General features: G+C 40.1%; 1 protein-coding gene and 1 long non-coding RNA gene across 2 annotated transcripts in view; one reads left to right on the top strand and one right to left on the bottom strand.

Annotated features, from left to right (window-relative positions):
• AdamTS-A (ADAM metallopeptidase with thrombospondin type 1 motif A) overlaps positions 1-12,648 on the bottom strand; it is a 48,777-nt gene that overhangs the window by 5,930 nt on the left and 30,199 nt on the right. Inside the window, exons 7-17 of the mRNA XM_069044827.1 lie at positions 12,075-12,464; positions 11,947-12,025; positions 7,622-7,780; positions 7,427-7,570; positions 7,224-7,377; positions 6,987-7,165; positions 982-1,412; positions 776-934; positions 474-723; positions 381-422; positions 31-264 (exon numbers count right to left, since the gene is read on the bottom strand). Of these exons, the coding sequence (XP_068900928.1) occupies positions 31-264; positions 381-422; positions 474-723; positions 776-934; positions 982-1,412; positions 6,987-7,165; positions 7,224-7,377; positions 7,427-7,570; positions 7,622-7,780; positions 11,947-12,025; positions 12,075-12,464 (2,221 nt within the window). The remainder of the gene's footprint in view (positions 1-30; positions 265-380; positions 423-473; positions 724-775; positions 935-981; positions 1,413-6,986; positions 7,166-7,223; positions 7,378-7,426; positions 7,571-7,621; positions 7,781-11,946; positions 12,026-12,074; positions 12,465-12,648) is intronic.
• On the top strand, positions 2,869-7,162 carry LOC138128634 (uncharacterized). The gene is made up of 2 exons (XR_011158812.1): positions 2,869-4,043; positions 6,947-7,162. It is a non-coding gene; the product is annotated as an uncharacterized lncRNA (long non-coding RNA).

Here is a 12,648-nt window from a genome sequence, read left to right on the forward strand (position 1 = left end):
CACCTCCAAAACGCACCCGGTACTGCTCACCCGTTGCCGCAATTAACCGAGCAAGGCCCCCGCGACACCACGTTCCACCTCAGCTGACAGTGCACGTTGCACTCCTGCTTCTGCATGTGGTGCTGCTTCTCGTGTTCGGGACAGTACGACTCCGGTTGCTCCTTGTTGGTGGCCAACTCCACGCACACCGGTTTCATGTACTGACTACCGCTGCAGATGGAGTTGCACTTGGACCACTTGTTCCGGTACAACCTCCAGCCGTACCTGTGCAAAAACAAATGAGGAAAAACCGCACCGAGCCCCAGCTGATCTGTTAAGCATTACAAAGCGAGTACGACTAGTACTAGTGATTAAGAACAACATCGAGACGTCTAGATTACCTTGGGGCGAACATCCTGTACGAATTTTTAAAATAACTGAACCTAATTGGACAAAATGAGTAAGAGTGTCGGCGGAAGGAGATCGGTACTCACCTGGGGGCGCTCGCTTTGTTTATTATGTATCGGTAGGTGATGTCCGGGGAGGAGGCGTCTCCTACCGACAGCACGCACAGCACCAGGTCTTTGGTCAACCTGTGATTTTTGGGGATGGTGATTCGCTCGACCGCCGCCGAAGAACCGCTGTAGCTGATGATGACGCCCCCAAAAATCACGTCTTTTTGTTGCGGGGCGATCATCGTCTTGCTGTTCAAGACGTACTCTCCGGTCTCGCCGTCCTCCAGTACTGAAAGCACCACCACCGTGACTCACTCCCCGTCGCTCCCCCGACAACTCACCCAAGTACTTTGTGTCATTATTGGCATTCTGTCTGATGTCTATATTGGAACTACCTTTGGGTATCCGCAGTACCGTCTTGTACCCTGTCATGGAAATGTTGTAATTGCCCGTGATCTCCTCGCACTTGCTGTTGTCGCCTCCGCAGATCCCGCACTCATCTGCAACGTCAACATTACTGGTTGCGGCGATCCAGTACGACCCGTACCTAGAACCATCATCGAGTTGAGCTTGTTGTCGCAGCCGCCGGGTCTGCACACCCCGTTGACGCAGATGTCGAACGAGTTCAGTCCGCATTTGGTACCGTCCGCCACCTTGTCCTTGAGGGGGTAGTACGCGTTGGAGTTCTTCGGCCTGCAGAAGAGCTTGCACAGGTCTTCGCGCTTCGACAGGCCGTACTTGGGCACCCATTGGACGTCTTTCGTCAAGTTGGCCAGGTTTTTGGTTGCGCCGTCGAACTGCGAGCATTGCACCTCCCTGAAATCTGGGACGTCGGTCCCGCAGGACTGGGTGCTGCAGGAGGCGTACTGCAAGCTGCGACCCGTGCAGTACGACCCGCCGTTCCTGGGGACGGGCGAGTCGCAAAAGCGCGTGGTCTGCTTTACGCCGCCCCCGCACGTGCGGCTGCACTCGCTCCACCTGAAGGAAAACGAACAATGTGGAACGACGGACATTTCAACGGTCCAACATACATAACGTAATAATAATAATCATCATAAAAAAATAATCAAGTCCGACGCGAATGTTGTGTAAAATGTGATGTGAGCGTATAGCAAACTACAGGAATATTCTAAATGATTGTAGTCCAAGTAGGCGTAAAAATTGAATGGAAAATTTATGGTTGCCGCTTCGTCAAAGCGATGTGAAAAAGTGAGTCCACACCGTTTACACACAGGAGTTAAATTTGGTGCAAAACAACTCAATATTTTTAGAATTAATTAAAAAAATAAAATAAAACCCTCATCACCGCACTTTTCATCTAAAAAATGACAGTGACAGCGACAAAAATTGACAGTTCACATGAAACCGGCAAAAATTTCATAACATGGGCATGGCCTGCTTCGCCTACAATCATTTAGAATAATCCTGTATAATAAATGATGATACAATATAAAAAATTGTGGTTTCTGAGGAATTATCATTAGGTATACTCCAATTTTTTTTTAAATCAATTGTCAAAGTGTTGTCATGTTGGTATAAACCACTGGTTATTTGATAGTTATTAGATTGGCAACGTAAAATGTCATCTATATGTCAGTCATTTTGATGTAAAGGCGCTTGCGCTATTGAAGGCGCAATTACATTTAAATAAAAATATAAAGTTAAACGAATTTCCGAAAACAAGGATCTAACACAACGGGAAAAATTGGCTATGATTAGATTACGTGAAGAAATGCAGACAGAAAAACCGACCATGCTAAATTGCAGTAAAGATGCACACATCATATTCGAGGTATTTTCTTTTAATATATGGGTTCGTCACTGCGAGGAACTGATTAGAGAGGACTGGAAAAAATTGATGGGAAATCTACCAATTGAGGACATTCCTCTTCCGCAGAATCATATTCGGAAGACGATTGGGGGTTAGATTCTGAAAATGAATAGGTAAACTGCTTATATAACCCATTAAATAAATTCCCATTTTCCTGTATATGTTAAGTTGCACTTTTTAGTATGATTATTATTAGTATTATTATTTCTTGTCTTTTGGTATAAAATTTGGTTACACCTGAAACTTTTCAGACATTTGAAAATTACTGATATAACCTCAAACCTGATCTAGGGAGATTTTACGATAGAGGTGTCCCGAAACGAAAGGTTTTAGGGTGGCCTGGTCTTTGAGTAAATTTTGACATTGACAATTGATTTAAAAAAAGGACTATAATTGATTGATTATTGATTGATATTACAACAATAACCGTAATGATAAATAAATTCGGCCTGAGCGTCATGTCATCTGGTGTATGGTGAGTCAAGTCAGGTCAGAACATAATAACAATAATATATTTTTTATTTATAATATTTATTATAATAATAATTACATGTTATTGTTTTTTTAATGAAAATATTTCATTTAAAATTAGGTAATTATTAATTTTAGTAGTGATGGATAAATGACCGGTCATTTATTTTTGGTCAAAGTTGACCGGTCCTTGATCGGTCAATTACCAGTCATTATTGGTCAAAAAGTAGGAATTAGTTAAACACCACAAAATGATTCTTTCAATGTCAAGGATTATTTTAATACCAAATAATGGTTCTTAATTCCATTTTTTATAAGATTTATTGATCGATAAATTATTGTTCTAACATTGTGTAAGTGAGGTTAAGTTTGAATTGTTTGAAGTTATACTTTGTTTTTTCTTTAACATATTTGCTTGAATTTGAACTTTTTGTTAATTTAAAGCGCTTTAAAATTTTCAACACAACTGTGTGTGTGTATTTTCAGTTTTTTAGTTTCTTTTAAAATACTTAAACATTCGTTTAGAATTTAAAAAAGTAGGTAAGTATTTTATGAAAATAAAAATATATTGTATGTCATGTTAAGAAGACACAAAAACGATTGAAAAACAAAAACCACTTCTTCCTAATAGATAAAAAGCTTAATAATCGTTTTCCACAATGATCTTTATTAAAGTTTTAGATGTGTCATTGTCATAATTTACTTATTTATTGTCATAATCCATTTCTTCATTGTCAGCAGCTACCACAGACAGCTACGTAAATGAAATCAGACAACCCAACATAACCTCATCTCATTAGTCAAACAGTCATCATATCCTATAATCTTCAACATTATAAGCGGGAAATTTAAATTTTAAAAATGACTGGCCAAATTCGTCAAGTCATTGACAATTATTGACCGGTCAAATGGGTCATTGACTAAGTCAATTACCGGACCTCACAACACTAATATAATCTTCAACATTATAAGCGGTAAATTTAAATTTTAAAAATGACTGGTCAAATACGTCAAGTCATTGACAATTATTGACTGGTCAAATGGGTCATTGACTAAGTCAATTACCGGACCTCACAACACTAAATTTTAGCAAACTTATTGAATTGACAAGAGACAAAGATTAGACCCTTTTTCGATCTAGGAGGCCATGGTAATTTGTTTTAGAACCTCGCTCTTAACGTATAGATGTCGCTTGTAATGTTTTCATGGTTACAAATTTTTGTTTGAAAAAATGTCGAAATATTTAAATGTTTTAAAAAAATCCCCACGACACCGCTTTCCAAATCCGATTTGATGAGATTTTATGGGTAAGTGGAAATTATTTTACCAAAGTTCCTAGATATGAGAATTTAAAAGAAAAAATACCTACAACAAATGCCGGATTTGTGGAATTCATTTTGGCAAAATAAAGGGTGTTTTTTTAAATTTGGCATCGAAGATGGGGTTGAAGAGTTGATTGTGAATCAACCACTCGTCTTAAAAACACTGATTTTTCAAACTGCAGATTAAAAACACAAACAAGACAAAAAGTGAGGTTAGATTGAAACCGCTGATGAATCACTCCTGACTCGTCTTAAAAAAGACTGATTTTTCAAACTATACATTAAAAACGCCCCCAAAAAAAAAACCTGTAAGCCGGTGGTGCGCTCACAATCGACTCTTCGACGCCAGATTAATAAATAACCCCCCTGGACTTTAAAGCGCATAAGTAAATTCTTCACGGTTAATTTTATTTTTCTTGTGTGATCGAGTAAAATCGTTTTAATTGAGGCCCCGTCGCGGTCCATCTATGAAACAACAAAGAACAAAAAGCGACAAAGTTACGACGATACGTGAAAAAGGTAAAACGAACAGTCAACGTCAGCAAACAAAAATTAATCCCAAATGGGAAAGCATTACGTCTTGCAAAAACCTTCCAACGTTACTTTGAATCAGGTGTGTCAAGTCGAGAAGCGATTCAGTTTTGTTTGTCACAGTTAAGAAGGTGGAGTATAAGATCAAACGGTAGAAGATACAGCAAGGATGAATAACATTATAGCTTTGTCTATGAATAAATACTATAGGACAGGCTACAAGTTTTTAAGAAAGTTATTTGCATTGCCCAGTCATCAAACCGTAACTACATTATTGGACGCATTGCCCACAACTGCGTGCATGAATAATGAGTCATTTAAATATTTAAAAGAATGCTCTGTCAAGATGAAGAAAAAAGATAAATACTGCGCATTACTTTTCGATGTAACGTCTTTTTCAGCAAGTATTTTGTACGACTAATATTCTGATGGACTTGAAGGAGTTGAGGACGATCTAGAAACGGTAAATTATCTCCTTGCGTTTAAATTACGACGTGTAGTTTTGAAGTGACAGATAGCTTATAATATACAGGGTGTCGCAAAATTAACGTATTCCAAGTCGGGGGTCTTGTAGGGAAATATCTCAGGAATCTCGAAAAAATAAAATAAAAAACATAGGGGGGGTCTTTACAAAAATATATGGGTCTGAAGGTTCAAACTTTTCATCATATTTTCTTCAAATAAAAAATATAAATGGTTGACATTTATTTTGAAATATGGTGAGGATGATTATGCAAAATATTAAAATATAAATGAAAAGAAATTTCTTGAAAAAACAGCTTAATCTCGAAAAAATTAAAGTTTCATTTTTCCAATTTTTGTTCAAAAGGAAAGTACAACATAGCTAGAATATTAATCAGGTACTTTTGAACAAATATTGGCAGCTCTGATATTTTTTTTTTCAAAGTGAGCAATTTTTTTTTAAACATTTTTACTTGGTCAACAGGATGTCCCCTACTTAGCCCCGAACTCGGAACACGATAATTTTAAGACACCCCGTATCTTGACAGATTCTGAAATGGAAAACAAGGATTCAGTTGAAATTAAAAATGTAATCATTGATAAACCTCAATCATCTTAATAAATATCGTTACAACAATTTGTTATCGATGTTTAGCTCTTGAAGGTGCGATTAACTGCTTAGTGAAAGAGTCGAGAAGAAAACTATGAAAACACTATGAAGAAATCGGACCTTTATATGGTCCTCCCCATTTCGTCAAAGGCATCCGTAATAACCTTCTTTGTAAGAGTTTAATGTGGAAAAATGGTCAAGAAATTAGCACCGCAAAATGGCAAGGCACAGAAAATGCATACGTATATGGTAGATGGATGGAGCAGTGAGTTTTCAGCTACGTCAAAGATATGTTATATGTACCAACAAAAATAAATAAAAGTATAGTTTCTTATTCTGTGAAGTTTTTACTTGCAGCTACATGTTTAATAACAAAAAAAAAAAAAAAATCGGCATGAGCACTATGGTGCCCGCGTGGCGTAGCGTTAACTAACCGCTTTCGAATGTTGGCGGCGTGGAAATGTGTCAGTCGTTGACCGTGTTGACAATTTTTTCAACTAGTTACTTGTCCAATTTCGTTGCCTCACCATCTCGCTTCTTTTTTGTGACACAACTCTCGATTTTTACTCTTTAAACGCTTTAAAATTTTTTTGTTCGCTACCTCCCTAGAAAGTGAGTCTGTATCCATAGTTAGCAGTAAGGTTTCTCTTTCGTTCACTTTACTTTCGCTCATCGTTTTTCGCTCACTGTCTTTCACTCACTGATTTTCACTGAATTGCATCGTCTACTCAGGTCCGCTTCCTGGACGAACACGCGATTCGCGTTAATGAAAGCTTTCCCCTCCTTCTCTTACTGTAAATAAGTATTTCTAATCACATCCGAAATCTAGAAACTTTTTTCTGTTGGTAACACACATTGAACGGTAACAGTTTTTTCAGTTGGTAACACTGGTAACAACTGATCTGGTGCTTGTTTTATTTCTGTTAAAGTATGGCGTAGCTCCAGCAGCTGTCAAATGTCATTTATTCAGCGAACGAGCAGCTGTGTGAATTATTTCTTTTGCAAAAAACAATCAATTTTTCATTGTATAATAAAATGATGAAAGAGGCCACAGTACACGTTTGTAAAAAAAAGAGAGAACTCTGCGGTTCTTATTTTTTGACCGCTCGTTACCACAGCATATTATTGTGTCATGTATGGTGACTAGAGGAGGTTGTTTTTGCGCCGCCATTTTCGGCGAATCAGTCTGTTAAAACTAACAAACACGACGATCCAGACGTAAAATACTCGTAGCTTTGATCTGGACGGTCGTAAAATTGAAATGATAAAAATGGAGATCTTCCAGGTACCGCAAAAACCAAAACAAACAACTGGTGGTAACTCACGGTTGCCAAGGTCCCCATCCTCCGGTGACCGGCGTGAGCAGCTTCCTGTCGAGCGGGATGCACTCCCCGTGGTGGCACCAGCGGCCCCTGCCGCACGAGGTGCCGTCGGCCCACGGCAGCAAGTTGGAGCGGCAGCCGTAGACGTCGTTGGAGGTGCACCACAAGGCGGCGCAAGCGGGCTGAAAGCGGGATCCTAGAGAACAACAAAAAGACCCCAACCGAGACGCCTCCTCTCACCTGGTCCTTGTAGGGGCACAGCTTGAACCCGGCGCCGAACTCCAGCTCGCACTGCTTGTCCACCTCGAAGTTCTCCCCCGGGAGCAGGTCCGAGATCTCCGACGAGATGTAGTTGCTGGCGGGCGCCCTCTGCGCGCACTTGGCCTTGTTGGACCTAGAAGACCGACACAGTCACGCAACTCCTTCATCCTTCCTCCACTCACTCGAGGAACTCCGTGACGTAGTGCTTGGAGCACTCGGACCACAGCCACGGCTTGGTGCCGTTGTTCAGCATCCGCGACATGATGTTGCCGTACCTGGGGCCCCGCCGGAAGTACGAACAGCTCTCGGTCTCGTCGTGCAGCATGCTGGAATTCACGACAGTCACGGCTCTGGAGACGCTCTCCGCGTGGACTCACCTCAACACGTGGCCGAGCTCGTGAGCGATCGTGTACGACGAGGACAGCCCGCGCTCCTTCACGATGGCGCAGCTGGAGGACGGATTGCACATGGAGCCCACCTCGGCCACGCCGAGGGTGTCGCAGTTCGACGACGAGTTCTTTTTGCAGATGGGGTCCCTGCAATCTCCCACTTCCTTCAATCTGTCCACGCTTTGGGCAGTTTTCGCTCTCCACGCAAAAATGTGGAGATGCGAGTTTCAATTCAGCAGTTTTTTGCGCGATCGCGAAATCGGTTTTGGACTTTTTTTATCACATTTTAAAACGACGTCGAGTTTTCACTTCGGTTTTCGCAACAGATTGTCTTCGTTTCTCCTCTCGGACGGATTGATACGTGATTTTCATTCTTTATCGCGGGCAGAGACAAAAACCACTGAATAATGCATGCGACGCAACCCACGGAATAATAATGATAAAATTAAAGAGAGTAATAAAAAGCGCAATTCAACGGCACCGCGACCAACTTATGGTTTCAATTGACCACTTTTACTCGACGAAGAATCTTGATGGTGCTCCTTTGACCGTAAACAAGATGGTGCGACTCCGCATCAGAGTCGACAGTTAGATTTCCGCATCTAATACCGCTTGCAAAATACTTTTCCTTTAAAAATTTCTAATTCTATCATCTATTTTAAAATAAAAAAATTTAAAATCTGAGATAGACCTACAGGGTGATACTTTTCGAAAAACATTTTAATTTAAAAAAAAAAAAAAACAAATATAATCTGTTTCAAAATCAAAAATCCACCAACACTACCTCGAAAATACAACCGGCAACGTCGCCAACTTTTGTTTTTTAGTGTGTCTGCAAGTGTCAGAAAAAAGTGGTGTTATGAAAAAAAAAACTGTTGGACAGAGTCGTTTTGGTCGTAGTTCATCATGTTTTTTATTCTCATATTTTTATTATTTCACTCAAAAACTACCACTTTTTGGGCATAATAATTACTCTGTGTTACGTAAAAAAACTCAACAGTTCAATGTCAAATTTTGGCGGGAGGTTGGGCCAACCCAAAAAAAATGAAACTTATTCTAGGGATTTCTTTTTTCTGCCAACATAATTCAACAGGTGATGGATTTTTGATTTTGAAACAGATTATACATGTTTGAATTTTGCAAAGAAAATAACGAGCGTTCAAAAATTTGTGGTTTCTTCACAAAACTTTCAAATAAAAATTCACCTCGACATCGATTATTTCTAACAATTTAGCAGAAAAGAAAAATGACAATCATTCAGCAATAATTTTGGACAACTAAAAAATTGACGTGAGAAACCGCCGTTTCCCACAACCGCCCTGTATCGCTGTCGTGTTGGCCCTCCCACTATCCTGTTGCACCCGATTTGGTCTAATTCGTCGGGCGCCACCCAAACTCTTTCCTTTTACTGCTTAATCCGCAATTAGCGTTGTTTTTTAGTGTGTCTGCAAGTGTCAGAAAAAAGTGGGGTTATGAAAAAAAACTGTTGGACAGTCGTTTTGGTCGTAATTCATCATGTTTTTTATTGTCGTATTTTTATTATTTCACTCAAAAGCTACCACCTTTTTGGGCATAATAATTACTTTGTGTTACGTAAATAAACTCAACAGTTTAATGTCAAATTTTGGCAGGAGTTTGGGCCAACCCAAAAAAAATGAAACTTATTCTAGGGATTTCTTTTTTCTGCCAACATAATTCAACAGGTGGTGGATTTTTGATTTTGAAACAGATTATACATGTTTGAATTTTGCAAAGAAAATAACGAGCGTTCAAAAATTTGTGGTTTCTTCACAAAACTTTCAAATAAAAATTCACCTCGACATCGATTATTTCTAGCAATTTAGCAATCATTCAGCAATAATTTTGGACAACGAAAAAATTTACGTGAGAAACCGCCGTTTCCCACAACCGCCCTGTATCGCTGTCGTGTTGGTCCTCCCACTATCCTGTTGCACCCGATTTGGTCTAATTCGTCGCGCGCCACCCAAACTCTTTCCTTTTACTGCTTAATCCGCAATTAGCGTTGTTTTTTAGTGTGTCTGCAAGTGTCAGAAAAAAGTGGGGTTATGAAAAAAAACTGTTGGACAGTCGTTTTGGTCGTAGTTCATCATGTTTTTTATTCTCGTATTTTTATTATTTCACTCAAAAGCTACCACCTTTTTGGGCATAATAATTACCTTGTGTTACGTAAATAAACTCAACAGTTCAATGTCAAATTTTGGCGGGAGGTTGGGCCAACCCAAAAAAAAATGAAACTTATTCTAGGAATTTCTTTTTTCTGCCAACATAATTCAACAGGTGGTGGATTTTTGATTTTGAAACAGATTACACATGTTTGAATTTTGCAAAGAAAATAACGAGCGTTCAAAAATTTGTGGTTTCTTCACAAAACTTTCAAATAAAAATTCACCTCGACATCGATTATTTCTAACAATTTAGCAGAAAAGAAAAATGACAATCATTCAGCAATAATTTTGGACAACTAAAAAATTGACGTGAGAAACCGCCGTTTCCCACAACCGCCCTGTATCGCTGTCGTGTTGGCCCTCCCACTATCCTGTTGCACCCGATTTGGTCTAATTCGTCGGGCGCCACCCAAACTCTTTCCTTTTACTGCTTAATCCGCAATTAGCGTTGTTTTTTAGTGTGTCTGCAAGTGTCAGAAAAAAGTGGGGTTATGAAAAAAAACTGTTGGACAGTCGTTTTGGTCGTAGTTCATCATGTTTTTTATTCTCATATTTTTATTATTTCACTCAAAAACTACCACTTTTTGGGCATAATAATTACTCTGTGTTACGTAAAAAAACTCAACAGTTCAATGTCAAATTTTGGCGGGAGGTTGGGCCAACCCAAAAAAAATGAAACTTATTCTAGGGATTTCTTTTTTCTGCCAACATAATTCAACAGGTGATGGATTTTTGATTTTGAAACAGATTATACATGTTTGAATTTTGCAAAGAAAATAACGAGCGTTCAAAAATTTGTGGTTTCTTCACAAAACTTTCAAATAAAAATTCACCTCGACATCGATTATTTCTAACAATTTAGCAGAAAAGAAAAATGACAATCATTCAGCAATAATTTTGGACAACTAAAAAATTGACGTGAGAAACCGCCGTTTCCCACAACCGCCCTGTATCGCTGTCGTGTTGGCCCTCCCACTATCCTGTTGCACCCGATTTGGTCTAATTCGTCGGGTGCCACCCAAACTCTTTCCTTTTACTGCTTAATCCGCAATTAGCGTTGTTTTTTAGTGTGTCTGCAAGTGTCAGAAAAAAGTGGGGTTATGAAAAAAAACTGTTGGACAGTCGTTTTGGTCGTAATTCATCATGTTTTTTATTGTCGTATTTTTATTATTTTACTCAAAAGCTACCACCTTTTTGGGCATAATAATTACTTTGTGTTACGTAAATAAACTCAACAGTTTAATGTCAAATTTTGGCAGGAGTTTGGGCCAACCAAAAAAAAAGGAAACTTATTCTAGGAATTTCTTTTTTCTGCCAACATAATTCAACAGGTGGTGGATTTTTGATTTTGAAACAGATTACACATGTTTGAATTTTGCAAAGAAAATAACGAGCGTTCAAAAATTTGTGGTTTCTTCACAAAACTTTCAAATAAAAATTCACCTCGACGTCGATTATTTCTAGCACTTTCGCAGAAAAGAAAAATGACAGAATCATTCAGTAATAATTTTTGACAATTAAAAAATTGACGTGAGAAACCGCCGTTTCCCACAACCGCCCTGTATCGCTGTCGTGTTGGCCCTCCCACTATCCTGTTGCACCCGATTTGGTCTAATTCGTCGCGCGCCACCCAAACTCTTTCCTTTTACTGCTTAATCCGCAATTAGCGTGGGCCGCGCCAGCGAATCTGTTCGTTTTTCGGCAAAAATAGCAAACACTCCATAACGGCGCTCTCTTAAGTTTCCAGATAAAAACTAGTTAGCCGTGAACCTGCGCGAACGTCCTCCGATAATCGTAATTTATCGTGGGCATTTGTAAAAATTAATTAGACGTTGAGAGCGATCAATGGAAGAGGATAAAGATCTGGGCTCGGTGTCTCGGTTTCGAAACCGTCTTGAAAAATACGAGCTAATTTAGGAGACCTTGTCGTCCTTATCTCGAACCGGTCGAAATTAATCGCCGCCAAAACAACATCGATCTCTCGATTCATGAATGAAATGATTGTCAACGGGCGCGCGATAACCAGCAGCGCAAAACCGCGAGAGGCTGCGACCTCTCTTCCGGCTCGAAAAGCAATAACCCCTCGAGCCGGCGATTTTCGTTTTCCTCCACTGTGGTGGCACTCACCGCGTGAAGAGCAACGCCATGTCGTGCTTGCGATCCGGGACGTACTTCTTCTGCCAGTCGCAGAACTTGCGCAGCATTACTGCAAAAGACCAGATCAGTACCGAGAGGACGAGCAACGGGACCAGTACTTTGGGAGTTGTTGCTGGTGAAGACGGTGTTGTTCAGCATCCAGATGTTGACCACAGAGAGCGAGATCGAGTTGCCGATGCTGGCGTCCTTGTAGAGGAGGGCCGCGTGCGACATCAGGATCAGGATGTAGTGCTTCAGGTCCTCGTTGGACTGGTGGTACTGGATCATGCTGCGGTCGGCCACCACCAGGACCTTGACGAAGTACTCGTTGGACTTGCGGTCGGTGTCGTAGTTCACGGGCCAGTCGGCTTCGCGCGGGGTCCTCGACGACTCCTGCACCGGGAACTCCCCCACCTCGTCGAAGATGATCTGCCGCTTGGTGATGCTGTGGCCGGTGGGAAGCGACACCACGGACGAACCGAAATCATCCTCCACGATGCTGTCGCTCTCTGAGAAACAAAATCCCAAAAACTTTACAAAATTCACAAAATTAAATTTGTTATTGTTTATTGCGCGGACCAGAATGCAAAATTTCTACTGCGCCCGTTTGTTTATTTTTGTCGTGTTGGTCTAGTTTGCAGCAACAGATAAATCCTACTTAAGAGATTATAATTTGCCATAAAGTTGTCAAAA

The sequence above is a fragment of the Tenebrio molitor genome, chromosome 4 (genome assembly GCF_963966145.1).
Source record: "Tenebrio molitor chromosome 4, icTenMoli1.1, whole genome shotgun sequence".
NCBI lineage: Eukaryota > Metazoa > Arthropoda > Insecta > Coleoptera > Tenebrionidae > Tenebrio > Tenebrio molitor.